At 43.2% G+C, this 16,735-nt stretch overlaps 3 protein-coding genes across 3 annotated transcripts; 2 read left to right on the plus strand and 1 right to left on the minus strand.

The window, feature by feature from the left end:
* Positions 1-139: 139 nt before the first annotated feature.
* Positions 140-7,847, minus strand: abhd8a (abhydrolase domain containing 8a). Its single transcript, XM_086203321.1, has 5 exons — positions 7,563-7,847; positions 3,140-3,969; positions 2,537-2,707; positions 2,233-2,449; positions 140-2,147 (listed from the first exon to the last, which is right to left on the minus strand). Exons 2-5 carry the CDS (start codon positions 3,958-3,960, stop codon positions 1,935-1,937), a joined length of 1,422 nt encoding a protein of 473 aa, XP_086059447.1. The 5' UTR covers positions 3,961-3,969; positions 7,563-7,847; the 3' UTR covers positions 140-1,934.
* Positions 7,848-10,822: 2,975 nt separating this feature from the next.
* mrpl34 (mitochondrial ribosomal protein L34) lies at positions 10,823-13,029 on the plus strand. Its single transcript, XM_086204907.1, has 2 exons — positions 10,823-10,977; positions 12,263-13,029. The coding sequence occupies exons 1-2, from the start codon at positions 10,922-10,924 to the stop codon at positions 12,579-12,581; spliced, it is 375 nt and encodes a 124-aa protein (XP_086061033.1). The 5' UTR covers positions 10,823-10,921; the 3' UTR covers positions 12,582-13,029.
* An 855-nt stretch (positions 13,030-13,884) lies between these two features.
* Positions 13,885-16,513, plus strand: LOC147261339 (DET1- and DDB1-associated protein 1-like). Its single transcript, XM_086204908.1, has 5 exons — positions 13,885-14,219; positions 14,464-14,544; positions 14,687-14,738; positions 15,024-15,085; positions 15,175-16,513. The coding sequence occupies exons 1-5, from the start codon at positions 14,211-14,213 to the stop codon at positions 15,277-15,279; spliced, it is 309 nt and encodes a 102-aa protein (XP_086061034.1). The 5' UTR covers positions 13,885-14,210; the 3' UTR covers positions 15,280-16,513.
* The last annotated feature ends 222 nt before the right edge of the window (positions 16,514-16,735 follow it).

The raw sequence follows: 16,735 nt of genomic DNA on the forward strand, positions 1-16,735 counted from the left end.
ATTGAATTGTTTAAGGCTATATTATTTTTTCTATCCATCTATCTATCTATCTGTTTATCTATAAAGTGCCATATTTTACATCCATCCTTCTCTTAATGAAAGAATAATGAAAGCGATACAAGGAAGCAAACAGAGGACTGTGAGTGTCGGTTTTATTTCATGCCAGGAAAGGCACATTCATACAATGAATTCAACTCTTTTGATAGGCTATATGTTATATGCATCTACGCTCAGGTAGTGCATATATTATGATTTCAGTGAATAAATGCAACAATAACATTAACACATTTTGTTAACCACAAAAGATATAGCCCACCGGAGCACTAACAGTTTGTTTGCACACACTGAGCTGAAGAGGAAGTACATGTGCACCCTGTAGTCCATACTGACCTTTTACATCAAAGGAGACATATAGTACAGTACATTGCATCAGCAGCACTTGTTGGTTTTAGGAACATCCATATAGAACATAGAACATTTTAGAGTGCCATGTCAGTTTGCTTCCACTCTATTTCTGTCCTTATTGTTGCATAAGACCAGTCATGTTGCGTCCACTTTCTGTCTCAGAACGCATGTAACAGCAGCAACATGAGTATGAGTGACCCTCTTTGAAAGGAGACGTCCTCCTTTGGCTGAATCATGTTGGATTTGCACTGCTTGACTCCCACTTTGCAAAGTCTGACTCAAAAACAGAAGAAACCTCAATCCCACTGCGAGACAAAGCAACAGTCATGAATGAATGTCTTTGCAAACATCTTTTCTACCTCTACATAAGCAGGGTGGACCGGGGAGTAGTAAGGGAACACACTCTCGTGTTGCATTTATCAGCTAAAGACACAACAGCTTGAAGCCGTTATTACAATTACAAATTACTATGATCATTTTTCTGAATAAAGGCAAAATTATACCTCGACATACACAGGAACACATCTGATTAAAGAGAAGTGCACAGGGAAATTATCAATATGACAATATATTGCAACTCTCTAGTATTCTGAACTCATGCAGGGCCTTTACATCCCTTGGATATTAAATACTGAAGAAATGACTTCTAGAATAACCTTTTGAGTCCATCAGTTTACATGTGTTATTGCAACAAATTCAGGTAGATCTTTTATTGAATATTATTTCATTTTCATGCAACTATGAACTGATGAATTGGTTACATTGTGCTCAACATATACACACAGTTTTTTGGTTTTAAATTTTAAGGTAGAGTTCAGTGGATGAAAGCTAATTGCTTTTTTTCTTTTTTCTTTTTTGCTTCAGGCATAATGTAATTTAAATATGCATTTAGAGCAATAATTAATTACATTCTGCATGTAGATGTGTATTTATGTAGCTGTAACCCACTTCCCACTACCATCCGGACAGGATTTGTATAATACACAGTTCTTATCAACACTTCATCATCAGTGAACCTTCATCAGCATAGTAGCAAACCTTCATTTGCATTTCTTCATTTTAGGAATTCGATGTAAGATGGGCGCAGTGTTAAGTTCATAACATCTGCAGCTCTTTACAGATGACAGGCAGAAAATTCAGACACCGTTTCATGGATTTGATGCCAGTTGCATGTTGTAGTTGTTAGTCCGTCTCCAGAGACATTTCATACACGCACGTGAACGTAGTCTCTTTGACTGCCTGTTGTTGTGCCATTTTGCAAACATGATGTGATAGCGCAAAATGATAAAAGCAAAGCAGAATCTGACTTTGTATTTATTTGCATCCGTTCCTCTTGTGTTCATCCGTTCTTCTGCAGCTGGCACCAGGCCATCAGTCCACCTTTATCTCGGAGCACCAGTGACCGCCTGCATCCTTGAAGAAGCGGCCTCGTATGTAACAGCTCTCAGCCGGGAGCAGCCTTAAGAACATATAACTGCCAGAAAAGGCCTTCTGCGTGGTTCTGTGATAAAACATGGACTCCTTGCTGGTTATTTGTCCATGGGCCTACTGACTTTCAGTGTCTGAGGAATGTCCCGCACAGCTACAGTCTTCTCTGTGTCCCTCTTGCTGCTGTCCTTTTTGGACATGTCAGGCTCCCATAGAAAGAACTCATGAAGGAGGGTGTTGACTGTGTCAGGACACTCCATCATCACCATGTGACTTCCTTCCTCAATGACTTTTAAGAAGGCAAACAGGAGGATCTAAGAGGGAAGCCAAAATGGATTAAAATACTACAGTGCAAAGGGGAGTTCCATATTTTCATACGAACAGGACAATGTAACCTACCTCGGCCATGCGCTGGTCCTCATCCATGGGTACGAACTTATCACACATTCCATGAACCAGCAGAATGGGCACAGTGAGCTCGGCATGGTACACCTCATCCCCCTCGGGCCAGTACTGACCGCTCATCATGGCCCGCAGGACAAACGGAGAAACATTGAAGGCATTGCCCTGCTTCAGAAGCTGCTTTTCTTTGGTGCCCTGATGGGCAAACCCAGCTCTGAAGATGAAAGAGAGAGAGGAGTTACAAAATATGTTTGTGAAAGTGTGTGAAGTACAGTACGGCATAAGTAAGTCCAGCTCTTACTTGAGGAAGCTCCAGGCCAGACAGGGTGACAGACAGTGAAGGACACATGATGGCAGCTGGAAGATGGAGCAGAGGCTGGGCTCCAGAGCTGTGGGGCCTCCTCCATTGATCATCACCACCTTATGGACCAGATCAGGATATTCGTGGGCCAGGAAGGTGCAAAATGACACTCTGAAGGATATAATTGGAAGGATAGATTGTGTTAACAATAATCTGGAATAAACCCAAATTTTTTCAGAGAAATTCCAACGCTGCAAGTTCAAAATCTAAGACCTTTTAAGACCACTTTGAGTAAAATGTAAGACCTATTTCACTGCCATGCTGGAAAAAAGGTAAGAACAGGAGTGCTCGGTAGCTAGGCCAGCAAATTCTAGCAGGGTGTTCTCATAAATTCTCCAGGGCCTGCAAAGTTAATGACTATTAGTTTGGTGTTGATTTATTTCCATACAAATGGTCCAGGGGACTGATACAGATCACATAAAAGGAAATTCCCAATCTTCAACATTATGAAGACCTGTCAAAATCATATTTAAGACCAAAAGACACATTTTAGATCAGATTTGAGACTGCAGGAACCTTGATTTCATAAAACGTCAGACTCACCCATAAGAGTGGCCAATGAGAATGTTTCGTTTATGAGCGTATCGCTTAAAGATGGCTCTCAGGTCCTCTGCCAGGGCGTAAAAAGTATAAGCTGCTGCAATCTGAGGGGCGGTGCTGGCTCCATGCCCCGCTAAGTCTGGCGCAATGACCTCGTAGCCTAGCCGAGAGAAGAAGTCCAGTTGGCTGCTCCAAATGTCGAGCGAGCCTCCCACGCCATGTATGAAGAACAGCGCTACGTCCGAGTGCGTCCCTTTACAGCTTGAGATCACTCTCTTTGAGTCAATCAGCACTGTGCGCTTGGGCTTCCGGCGACGACGGCGAGGAGGTGGGGCAGGTTTCTGTTCCCCAGGTGGTGGAGGAACTGATGGAGGGGCAGGGTTTGGGTCTGGAGAGGAGGCCTCTTTATAGTCAGCCAGCTCCACCTCTACAGTACTGCAGGGTTCTAGATCTCCATCCTGACACTGCAGGATCTCAGAGTGCAAAACATCCCCAAGGTTCTCGATCACCAGCTGGCCGTTGCGGTAGACCGTGATCTTCCTCTTGCAGTGGACGCTGCAGCTGGAGCTGCTCCCATGATTAGATTCCTCGGGGGAGCTGTCATCATCACACTCGCTGTCTGTCTGCTCCTTTTCTGCAACTTGCTCTTCCGTTGCTGCAGACGGACGCTCGGGGACGATATGCCGTACTCGCAGAACTCTCCCAGGTTTGACCTCCACAAACTCAAATCCATCAGCGGGTTCTGATGACTCTAATGGCAAAACCAGACTGGCAGCCTTCCCAGTTAGGCAGCAGAGTATCCCTTCAGTGATACTGGTCAGCATGGCGCCCCCCTGTATAATCAGAAATATCAGTAAGGACCTGACACACAAATACATCCAAAACAATATTTCAAAGGTACAATATAGCTTTGTTTGTTCTCTAAATTAAATTTTAAATCCAGGTTTATTTCCTGTGGCAATGACTTCACCAGCTCAAGAGGAAAGAATTAGGATCAATATTTGCTCCTATAAAATTAGACCAAAGCTGTTTCCTAGCAACGCATTCACTACTTGATGGTCTTCTTTGTCCCTCATCAGTCCAAAGCTTGTAACAAGCGAAAGGTTACCGGGTTGTCAATCAAGACACAGAATCTGAATAACACATGTCCAACGTTTGAAAGGCTCCTGCAACACTCACCTGATTCAGGGATCCTTGAACACAACACACACACAACACAACTAGGTTTGCAATGTCAGAGAAGACTCATATTCACATGCTGACCTATTAATACCACTTCCTTTTGACATGATAGGAATCAGAAAATGTATAAATAGAAAGCACCAGACACAGAGTATGACTGTGTACATGTAAGCCTGGATGTGTCACAGTAACCTCTCTGCTCTGATTGGAGATTCCAACTGTCTCAGCGCTTTGTTCCTTCCGACTGGGTGAGTTGGTCTTGATTTAAGTGTTAACATGAGATGGCTTTTTTATACTGATTGGCTGCGCGGGATATGAGGTTCCATGTAAACCTTGTTAATGACACCCCGCTCACGTCCCATCACCGCTAAACTGCACCTGAGCAGCTGTGCAAATAAACGAGTCTTCTCTTTCCATATAAACACATCAATTATCTTCAGAGGAAGAGTCACCTCTACACTGGGGCGCTTTACTGTTTGTAAGCAGGAAGAACAAACGCAGCGCTACAAGAAATCCTCACTTCATTAGGATGATAACCGTTTTTGTTGTATCTGCTTGACAAAGCTGTTGAGTGATTCTAATCACGAGTGTGGATGCTGTGGTTTGTGCTAATAGTAAACCCAGTAATGGGACAGTAGCGGTTCAGTCGCAGTCAAACCTGCTGAATGTTGTTACTCGCGAGCTGTTATCATGCTTTATGTTTGGTGTGGCCCCTAAGAAGAGAAGATGATGGGGACATAGGTTGTTTGTCTGTGTCCCCATCACCCTGTCTCTCTCTGACTCTGTCCTTGTCCATCTCCCTTCCTCTGTCTTTCCCTTTCTCTGTCTCTCCCTCTCTCTCTCCCTTTCTCTGTCTATCTCTCTCTCTCTGTCTCTGCCTTTCTCTGTCTCTGTCCTTGTCTCTCTGCTTTTCTCTTTTTTTCTTACCTTGTCTGTCTCTTTCCCTCTTTCTCTGTCCATGTAAAAATGCCCCTGACTGTCTTGCCCTCTGTCTGTCTGTCCTTGTCTGTTTGTCTCTGCCTTTCTCTCTCTATCTCTGTCATTGTCTGTCTTTCTCTCCCTCTCTTTGTCCTTGTCTAGCTGTCTATGTCTGCCTCACTTTCTGTGTCTGGCCTTGTCTGTCTCTCCATTTCTCTCTTTCTCTCTGCCCTTGTCTCTCCGTCTGTGTTCTTGTCTATCTGTGTCTCTATCAGCTTGTCTTTCTTTCTTTCTCCCTCCCTCTCTATCTCTAGCTCTCCATCCATCCCTGTCTTGCACTTTTGTCACCCCAGCTGGTTGAGGCAGATGGCCGCCCACACAGTACCTGGATTTGCTCGATGTTTCTGCCTGCAAAAAGACAATGTCTCGTTGCTACTGTGGCCAAGATGTCCTTCTATAACATTTATTAACATGATTGCAGTTATAGACAGAAAGAAATTTATGAAGAGCCATGAAATATATTTTTTTGCCTTTTGGTGCTATATAAATAAAATGAAATAAATTAAAACGGCTCCCTAAAAGAAATTACAATTTTCATGAAGGTGGTAGAGCTGTTGGGCTATACTGCATGATTGTACCTAAACTGGCAAACAATCAGAAAATAAACAGGATTTTCTTATCTTAAAACTATAACAGCAAGATCTTTTTTTACACAATAATAATAATAATAATAATAATAATAATAAGGGGCTGCATGGTGGTGCAGTGGTCAGCACTGTGGCCTCACAGCAAGAAGGTTCCGGGTTCAAGTCCCGGCTCCAGCACGGGATCTTTCTGTGTGAGTCTCCATGTTCTCCCTGTTCCTGTGTGGGTTCTCTCTGGTACTCCAGCTTCCTCCCACAGTCCAAAGACATCAAGAGGGGACGAGGCTGATTGATACTCTAAATTGACTGTAGGAGTGACTGTGAGTGTGAATGGTTGTCTGTCTCTATGTGTTGGCCCTGCGATGGACTGGTGACCTGTCCAGGGTGAACCCTGCCTCTCGCCCGTAGATGCAGGGAGAGGCTCCAGAGACACTTACTAGTAAGGAATAAGCTGAAGATGACGATGGATGGATAATAATAATAATAATAATAATAATAATACATTTATAGTGGTTTCATGGTTGTCTTTGGTCCAGCACGAGAGTCACGTAGACACAAAGGACCTGATGTTTGTACATTAACATTTCAAATAGTTGAAAAGTGTCAGGAGAGACCAGCGTGTTGTTTGTGCTGGCAGGATAGTCTGAAGGTCACTGAGAGCTATTCAGTTACTGTTAGCGGACCACCGTAACCGCTCCTCAAAAAAGGAATCCTGGCACAAGATTCAAGCACTGTTACTGCAGCTGTCAGTCTGAGAACCAACCCCCTGCCCCCCAGGTGTTCCATTCATGTCTGGTGAGGTTAAGGTGACTCTGAGCTGTCCCCGCCTGGCATTTGACAAACCACCACACCTAATAAACACAAGCAGTCCTGAACAACTGTACTGTCATTGAAATTAACCTGCTGACCTACAATCAATAAACATGCACCAGCAGGTTGGAATATGAGCGAGGGGGACAAGGGCTTCCAGCAGGTTACTCCATCCATCCATACATCCGTTTTCCGAGAAGCGGGGTTCACCCAGTCCATCACAGGGCCATCAGGAACTATTAGAGGCTCAGTCTCTTGCTCAAGGATACTTCGACATGGCCACCGGGGGAAATGAGGATCAAACCAGCGACCCTTCGGTTGCTAGACGGCCACTCTACCTCTGAGCCATGCTGCCCCTCAGGTTACTCATCCATGCAAATATTTGTCTGCAATGCAGAAAATATAGCTTGATATGTCTGCCAGATCTTACAATAACACACATGTGGTACAGAGTGTGCTGCTCTATTTCTCCAGCACGGATACACTCAGTGTGGTGCAGTCTGACACGATAACTGCGCACGACCTTTCATGCAGGCAGAAGCTCATTATTGGCTGCTATATGGTTAAAAACTCTCGGCTGCATCGACACCATTGTTAAAGAATACGCCATGTAAGGCTACGGTTCTCAATAATGCCGCAATTCAATCATATTTCAATTCTAACACAAGTGACTCTTTGAGCTCGCATGTGCAATGACCAGACTGCAGCACCGAACAGCAAAACTGAAAGTTGCGCAGGCGATAAGTGTTTCAATTATTGATGGATGTATTATTCATGCGCCGTCACAGGGCACATGCACGCAGTTACTGTGCACCTATGCTGCCTGCACCATCAACAATCATTCGATCATCAAATATTGAAAGATTCCTTACCTGTAGAAATGATACTGATATTCAGATGACAATCAAGGGCCGGGAACGTTGCACTGGCTGCATCTACGGTCGTGATGCTGCAGAGTCAAAGCTTCTTCTCAGCCTCATTTCACTGCTACAACAAGACTCGAGAGGACTTGGATTGATGAGAACGCACGCATCCGTGAAAGTGTGCCGATTGCATTTCAATGCAAACCCCATTACGAGCGCAATGTGTGTGTTTCCCCCCCTCCCTCAAAAATCCGATGCGCACCAGGCCAGATCCTACCCAGCCCTGCCTGTTGCCCTTCTATCCGCAGCAGGCTTCAGGCTTGCCCCCTCCTGAGTGACAGTGACCAGGGCGAATAAGAGAAAGCTGAGCAGCGAGCGGAAACCAATGAAAGAGCCGTGTTTCCCTGTTGCTAAGGCTGACAACACAGCAAGATGCCTGAGCTCAGCTGCCGTCAGGCAGAGTGACAGATCTGATGGAGGTAGTCAGCAATTACAGAGCCCAAATCAAGCATGTGATGACCTATATAATGGACCTGCACCCCAACAATATGGAAACTTGTTACCGCAGTATCACTATGAGAAGAAATGACCTTGGAGCGTTAAGATGCCCTGGTTCCCCTGACCTCAGGAGTTCCAGCTGCCGCTGGTAGGAGGGGGCGACCAGTGCCTGTCAGTGTCCAGCTGTGACGTTGATGGGAACTGACGCTGCCAGCAGCTGTGGTCCAGTGGTGTTTTTATGAAAGCATTCTTAACTTTTTCCTGTTCAGTTTACGTTGTACTAACAAATGTGTGATTATAATGTCTCTGAATTCATTTGGTCAGCGGGTCTTTTGGTCTTAAAAAGAAAGAAAAAACTTGGATCAATGTGTTCAACGGCCTTGGAGTGCAAATCACAATGACAAAACTCATAATGGCATCAAAGAGAAAAAAAATCGGTATTTTTATGTTAATAGGGTCAATTATTACCAAGATATTCAACATGTCATGCCTGGAACGGAAGAGTTTTTTTGTTTATTACCTTCAGTTTTTCAGGTTATCCAAATTCTTGTGATGACATTTTCTTTTCTGTGTGTTTACATTAGGTGTGCAAAGTTTTGTCCAGAGTTGACAAACAGCTTCTAAGGTGTCCACAAAGTAAATATTTCAATTTGCAGAATTATTTGCAACAGTACCACTAACCTCCTGATTGGCACCAGATGTGGTACAGAGGTTAGGGGACATCACAAGACTCTGGACTAAGTTTCCTGTTAAAAAGTTTGGAATATGCCAAAGGAACAAGGAAGTTCAATCTGAGAGGCAAGATGGTGGTCGACATCAGCCGGAGAAGGCCAGAGAACACATCTGGAGGCCTCCCTGTGGCGTCACCCACCATAATAGCCCTGATCACTTCAGTAGCCACCAGTCCAGAAGTGACAGAAGAACATGGTGGAGACAAGATGAGGGAAGCAGGAGGTTTCAGGAAGGAACATTATCTACATGAATGAAGTGATGGTGGCTCGTGATGCTGTCCTTGGTAAGGACATGTGATATTTAAAGCTCATCTAAAAAAAAAAAAAAGGCTTGTGGCAAATCCGGATTTTGACCAATGATACCCAGACCTGTACCAGAAGGGGGCTGCTGGAGGGTCCCATCAATGGGGCAAAGGAGGCCTAAAGGTTAGGGAAGCCAACTCATGACTGGAGGGTCCCTGGGGGACAACAGACCTAAATTAGCATTCTTGCTAACTGCTCACTTAGCAGATTTACATCATGTATTTTAATATATTGATGTACATTGAAGTGTATCCCATCAAATAAAGAAAGACATAAAAAATTTTGGGCAGCACGGTGGTGCAGTGGTCAGCACTGTCGCCTCACAGCAAGAAGGTTCTGGGTTTGAGTCCTGGCTCCAGCACAGGATCTTTCTGTGTGGAGTCTGCATGTTCTCCCTGTTCCTGTGTGGGTTCTCTCTGGTACTCCAGCTTCCTCCACAGTCCAAAGACATCAAGAGGGGACGAGGCTGATTGATACTCTAAATTGACTGGAGGTGTGACTGTGAGTGTGAATGGTTGTCTGTCTCTATGTGTTGGCCCTGTGATGGACTGGTGACCTGTCCAGGGTGAACCCCACCTCTCACCTCTCTCACCTGTAGGCTGCTGGGAGAGGCTCCAGCCCCCACCCACCCCCCACCCCCGCAACCATACACAGGATAAGTGGTACACAATGACTGGCTGGATGGATGAAGAAATTTGACCTTTTATAAAAATATTCGAATAAATAATATATATTCTATAATATAAATGTGTTCCAGAGGTTTCTACAGCAAGGCAATTGCAAGGTTTACACAGTTCTTATTTAGGGTTTAGGGTTGCGGGGGGGGGGGGGGGGGGGTTCGAGCCTTTGCCAGCAGCCTATAGGTGTGAGGTGGGGTTCAATTTAGAGTATCAATCAATCAATCAGCATCGTCCCCTCTTGATGTCTTTGGACTGTGGGAGGAAGCTGGAGTACCAGAGAGAACCCACACAGGAACAGGGAGAACATGGAGACTCCACACAGAAAGATCCTGTGCTGGAGCCCAAACTCGAACCCGGAATCTTCTTGCTGTGAGGCGACAGTGCTGACCACTGCACCACCGTGCTGCCCTCTTCACTGGACTGAAATACATAATTGAATCCTAAGCATGAGTAGAGTGAATTGTGTTTGTGCTGGTTTAACTGATTTCAATCCAAAAATGAAATATGAATTTTAAAAAAGTATCAAAAAAGAAACAAATAATTCCTACTCAAATCATAACTTGATGTGGACATGATGCAAGCTTGACCTTGTGCCACTTATTGTGACGAGAATCCTTTGGCATCAGAACCAACTCAGTGTCTTTATTGTTATTATGATGTTATTATGATTGATTGTTGCCAAGGTTTTCATAAATTTTGTTGTGGTTTGGTGCTACAAAACTAAAATTGCACAGACATTTCTCAATTTTAGACATAGAAATATAACATGATGTCAAGATACCGCCTTTCAGTGCACCATGTCAATGAACCACTTGATCGAACACTGCCCTCAGCAATCAGGTGTAAGAGGCGCTATAAAAATGCAACAGGTGAGTGACAGAAGACTGGAGGGAAGTCTGCAGTAAATCTTTCTAATGGGACACAGGAATTTAGGATTTGCTGGATATGCAGGGTTCCTGTTACCTGTTCCATGAAGGGACTGGTTATTTTGAATCATAATCACGTTATTGTATGGGTCTGTTACACTCCAGAACAGAAGGTGGCGGTAAAACATCAAAATGCTGATTAGCAGCCGCCTCACAGCAAACACGAAGAAGAAGAGTTCCTGTGACATTCAGGCTCCCATTCCTTTTCGAACTGTTTCGTATGTTTAAAGATGAACAGAATAACGTCGTGTTTTTCCAGATTATGTGGAATAACCCACTTCAGCAGGTAACAACTTGCTAATATTTGGATGATGATAAATCGGTAAACCAGACAGGGTCCGTTGACGGTGCTAAACGCTAGCTTAGCTGGACGTTAGCAGCATGGTTGGCCAACACATCGGTCGTTGTAATAGAGGGTTGAGACATAAAATAGAAAAGCCATCATAAAGTGACTTAGTTGCCGAAAGACCTTCAAATTCTGTTCTTTCTGACAGCTCGTATTACTGTTCAGACACTTAATATTCAGTACATGCACACAAACTCTCTCGGACCTTCCTTGACTGATGCCAGTCACGGCTTCAGCTGAAACTGCAGACCAGCTGAGCGGCTTTGTGGCTGAAGCTGCAGCCACTTGTGCTCAAACTTTTCTTCTAGCTATTTTGAATTTAAATGGACATCAGCCGGACCTGCTAAGGGTCGAGAGCTGATAATGACTTAAACTTCCGTAAACTGAAAATAAATCAATAACTGGCCCAACAATAAATAATGTTGGGATCACATAAATTGGATGTCTAATCAACATTTAAGTAAGGAACCATTTTTTCCCCCGATATTTCTAAATTTTTTGGTCCTTTTAAACTTCTGTGTTGCTGCATGGAGGCTCACAAGCTTGAGCAGGGAACTCAAAAGAGCTGAACTACTTCATTAAATCCATCTTTATTAAATTCTTATCTCTGCAAACACAGCTGGTGAAGCCGTGGTTGAAAAGGGTTGTTTTTAATGTCGTACCTGTACTTATTTCTGTATTTCTTTACTTAATTACCTTTACTAATGCACAGTGTTGGATTATTTGCTGATATCAGATCTGATTTGACTGCAGTAGTCCATTTTTGGATGCTGACACTAAAAAAACACGTTTTTTTGTTACTCTTATTTTGAAATATGCAATTTCCCAAACCATTTAGAAACACCCATGATAGTGAGTATGTTGAGCCACGTTTAAGGTGGTTTTCTGTCATGCACCATTGATGATGGGTGTAGAACAATGGACAAACCTGGATCAATATAAATATCAGCCATAAAATGATCAATACCTGCAGATGTTAGCATGAAACCTGAAGTCCTGCCATGAGGGCACCAAGGGCTGACGGCACCAAGTGTGAGGCAGCTACGTGCCAATGATAATAATATAATGTAATGTGTTACAACAGTCTCAATATAAGGAATACAAATTTCCCAATCATGGACATGCCTGTAAACTGTCACATAATCTGCTGTGTTGTATTTCGAGCGTTACTGCAGTCACTAGAGAAAAACGTTCACGATAATTTGTCAAATGTGCCCTCTTTCAGCCCCCCTGCAGGAAGCCTCGCAGCAGCTGGCACCTCTCACCTTCGATTATTTAGCAACTGGACTGTTCCCAGAGCAGCTGCGCCACCTCAGATCTCCAGATGTGGCCCCTTTCCTTCACAAGCGGAGGGTTCCGGAGTTTTCCAGCAGCTCCCGTGGCAGTACCAGCAGATACGGACCAAGAAAAGAGGGGCTGAGTATCAACCCAAGAACATCAAACGCAAGAGGACCCACGGCTGGATCAAGAGGCTCAGCACAAAAAGCGGCATCGAGGTGATTCTGCGGCGGATGCTCAAGGGAAGGAAATCGCTCTCACATTGAAAGTGGGAGACTTCTCTGAAAGAAACATCTCTTGATCTGAAATGCTGGAGGGACCCTGAAAGAGACAACATTGTGTTGTGTTGAGTAGCGATACTGGGTGTGGGCGGGGCTTGCCATTCACATTTAATTGATGGGACAGTGTAAGCTATCCATCAACAAACAAGTTGCTACTGCCCAGACGAGTACCCTGATACCATTGATAACGATCTGATACCCTCGATGCCCTCTGGGTTTTATCGTTAACTATTAAATATTTGATGCATTCTGAGCTTGTGTGAAATCATTTGGAGACAAAATGTGTTCAAATAAACTGTAAAAACCCCATTGTCCATCCAGGGATAATGATTTCAATTTGCTTTTTTTTTTTTTCCACCGACATTAAAAAAAAGTGGAATTACGATTACACAGCAAAAAGTAGATGCAGTCATAACATTCGTGTCCCAAACTAAATCCTGTTTCTGGGTAAGAAGGTTGACATTTATTAACAGCATTTTCACTTTGTACCTTGTTGGGAAGCCAGTTGTGCTGCTAGTGACAACCATTTTGTGTCTCCTGGTTATTTTTGTATTGTATATTAATAATCCATGTAGTATTTGATACTGTGACTGGCAAATAGTCATAAATCAGACTTAAAAATTGTTGGTATTTGTTTTAAACTTTCTAAAAGAGCAGTTCAACATTGTGCTTATTTACTTCACTTCAGTAAGGAATTCTACAAAATGAGGCCAAATTTGACCATAAATCCAATACAGGTTTTTTTGTGCAGTAAAAATTATCTACAAATATTTAGGATCTCAGGTCGTGTATCTTCTTCCATCCATTTTCAATGCTGCTTGTCAGTTGGGGCTGGGGGATGGAACCTATCCCAGCTGACGTTGGGCAAGAGGCAGGGTTCACCCTGGATGGGTCGCCAGTCCATCGCAGGGCCATCAAGAGCGCAGTATCTTGCTCAAGGACACTTTTGCATGGTCACCAGGGGAAGTGGGGATCAAACCAGCGACCCTTCGGTTACTAGACAGCCACTCTAGTTATTTTCCGTAGTTATTTTCCTACGGTTTAATCAGGACTGTGAAGGACCTCCGTTTTGCATGAGTTGTTTGTTGTGGTCCACCAAGGAGGAAGAGTTTGATCCCCCTGCTCAGTGGTGTGACCACAGACGTGTTTTCATCCGCTCTTCATGTCACAACCGAGCGTGTCGGGGGCGGGGCTCTAATTACATAATCATTTTTTATCCAATGAGCGCATCGCTTTGTTCTCCTGCCTGCGCAGCCTCCACTCGTCCGCCTATGAAGTGCGTCGGACCTTCAGAGGTCACCGCCTCCGAGCAGACGCACAACAAAGATGGAGTCGTGAACTACTAGCACGTTAGCTTCCAACGGTGAAACAGTTTCAGTTTTGGCTTAATAATACGATATCAAACAATTTTTTTCCTGTGAATTAAAGTCGCTTGTGTCGATTTAGTAGAATTCATATGTAGTTTCAAGTACCGTGTGGATCGTCAGTAGCTACCGAAGTGGTAAACAAACCGGTGTCGGGCTACGACAACACGGCCAGCTCAGTGGCTAGTTAGCTGGCATCTGCACGGCTTCATCGGCTTGGTAGCGACAGAGGAGCCTGACTCCGGTAAACATGGAGAGGGTAAGTAATCAACTGGCTCTTTGCCTAGTGGCATGCATGTGAGGTAGCTGTTAGCTCAAACTACCCAGCAGCGATAAAGTGATTAGCTCGTGGCTCGTAGGGCTTGGGTCAATTAACTGCTACCTACACGAGAACCACGGTGTGTCGTTAATCACGGGGAAGAATTTGTTTAGTGGTTATGGTTAAGTTGCTTGAGGATCCGACGCTCATTGAAAGTTGCTGTTTCATACATTTCCGTTAACAGGGTGAGTTTTTGAAAGGCCTACCGGTGTACAACATCAACAACTTCAGCAGGTTCCATGCCGACTCTGTATGTAAAGCATCAGTAAGTGATTCCATTTACCCTGAAGATGTTCATGGTGCTTTTCTAAGTATTAAATTGAAGAATGGATCGTCATATTATGGCTTGATATTTTGTAAGGGATTTATTTCTATATTTCTGACTAATAAGGATCTCAATGTTTTAGAATCGTCGACCATCTGTGTATCTTCCAACCCGGGAATATCCATCAGAGCAGAGTAAGTCCACAGACCACTAGAATGTTCACACTTCTTTCTATCCACTGAAGCAATCCTTTATTGACGTATCAGGAAAACCGTGAGCATCATGTACTAATCAAAGTCGTGATGCGTAGCCACGTTCTTAATTTCAGACATACGTGTGAGGAAAGCACACTGAGTTCCATGATCGCAGTGTAGTCCTGAACAGTATTATTACTCCCTGTGGTGACAGCTGGTTTGGACCAGGATTTCAACATGGTTCCTCTAATTATCTAATCAGTGTCTCTGTTGTTACCCCGTCAGTCATTGTCACAGAGAAGACAAACATCTTGTTGCGGTATCTTCACCAGCAGTGGGATAAAAAGGTGAGTTCCATAGGGGAGAGTTGAGTTGTTTCTGACAGCAGGAATCTGTGTTGTGCTTCATAGTTTAATGTCTGTCTTTGTTTCATCAGAATGCAGCAAAAAAGCGGGAGCAAGAAAACACTGATGGGGAGAACACTGCGCCTCCCCGAAAAATCGCCAGAACAGACAGTCGAGAGCTGAATGAGGATTCATAAAGTTGCACTGCTTTGCACACTCAGCAGAGACTGACACACACTCACACACACACACACACTCACACACACACACACATTCACACAGATGGCGATTCTTCTTATGTTTGTGAACTCAGGCCTTGAAGCACACAAGGATCAATACATTTCAGTCAGCATGACATCAACAGCAGCCACTTCGTTGTAGCATGAGTTGTATTGTTTGCATTTTGACTTCCCACAATCCTTTTCCTGATTGTTTACTCAGTATTTCCTTTCACTCCAGAGAAGCCACGCCTTGATTTAGCCTTCGTAGTTTTGAAAACATCTACCTCCTTATTCTGCACCTTCTAAAATTTTTGATCACTCATGCTCACCTGTCGTTCTATTTTATCGCGAGGATGTTCTTTGCTCCTCCGCTTCCCTTTAATGGTTTACAGTTGCAGTTCTTCAGAACAAATTCAAGATGTGCACGTGATTGGGTCAGCTGCATGCCATCTCCTTTAAGAAGTTTTGGTTATGTAATGACCGTAGTCCTTAAATATATTTAGCTCATCTTTTACTGTCGTGACAGTACGTGAAAATAAAACAGTTGTGTTTAGATTTAATAATTACCCATTCAGGGATTTGTGAATGGAAGCGTAGTAGAAGAATAGTGGTGAATGATGCCTTAAATGGAAGTGAGTGGCCTGGGTTCAGTTTGTGCTGCTTTCTCAGAAGAAGACTGTTGACTTGAATGGATCATTATCTTCTTTCATATTCACGCCAACCTGATCTCATGAGACGCGTAGCCGGACTCCATGCTTGTCCAATGACATGGTTAGAGCCACGTTTTGCTAAATAGGTAATGACACTCGGGCTACTGGAAGTCACTGCTGTCGCTCCTTGTTAGAAATGTGCCATATACATCAAGCATTCGGGTCAGAATGAGGGAATTTGTGTTTGCAGTCCCAGGCAGAGCCGGCCTGCTTCTGTCTTCAGGATGATTTTCAAATGGTCACTATTTCTAGAGAGTACATACAATGTCCCGTTCTTAAATTGTTTGTTTTTTTGTTGTTGTTTTTTTCCAGAGGGAAGGACTCTGACCTTTTCTCTCCTTCATGTCAGCCATGCAGTTTCATTTTGGTTCATCCTGCTCTTCAGCATCAACATTTGGTTGACAAAAAGTACAGTGGGAACCTGCTGGGGTTGATTACCTTGCGTCCTATATATATATATATATATATATATATATATATATATATATATATATATATATATATATATATATATATATATATATATATATATATATATATATATATATATATATATATATATATATATATATATATATATATATATATATATATATATATATATATATATATATATATATATATATATATATATATATATATATATATATAAAAACTTTGTAACACTTAACAATAAGAGTACATTAATAATTAATGCTTTGTTAACAGTTAAGTAATGTAAT

This window comes from Aulostomus chinensis, chromosome 5 (genome assembly GCF_037954235.1).
Source record: "Aulostomus chinensis isolate RoL2024-O1b breed Wild chromosome 5, RoL_Achi_v1.0, whole genome shotgun sequence".
Taxonomy (NCBI): domain Eukaryota; kingdom Metazoa; phylum Chordata; class Actinopteri; order Syngnathiformes; family Aulostomidae; genus Aulostomus; species Aulostomus chinensis.

Coding starts and splice junctions, on each gene's coding strand:
- abhd8a (XM_086203321.1), bottom strand. CDS start 3,960: ATGCTGACCAGTATCACTGAAGGGATACTCTGCTGCCTAACTGGGAAG. Junction 2,708..3,139: donor CTCATTGGCCACTCTTATGG/GTGAGTCTGACG, acceptor TATATCCTTCAG/AGTGTCATTTTGCACCTTCC. Junction 2,450..2,536: donor CTGGCCTGGAGCTTCCTCAA/GTAAGAGCTGGA, acceptor TTTCATCTTCAG/AGCTGGGTTTGCCCATCAGG.
- mrpl34 (XM_086204907.1), top strand. CDS start 10,922: ATGAACAGAATAACGTCGTGTTTTTCCAGATTATGTGGAATAACCCAC. Junction 10,978..12,262: donor GGAATAACCCACTTCAGCAG/GTAACAACTTGC, acceptor GCCCTCTTTCAG/CCCCCCTGCAGGAAGCCTCG.
- LOC147261339 (XM_086204908.1), top strand. Junction 14,545..14,686: donor ACTCTGTATGTAAAGCATCA/GTAAGTGATTCC, acceptor TCAATGTTTTAG/AATCGTCGACCATCTGTGTA. Junction 14,739..15,023: donor GGAATATCCATCAGAGCAGA/GTAAGTCCACAG, acceptor TTACCCCGTCAG/TCATTGTCACAGAGAAGACA.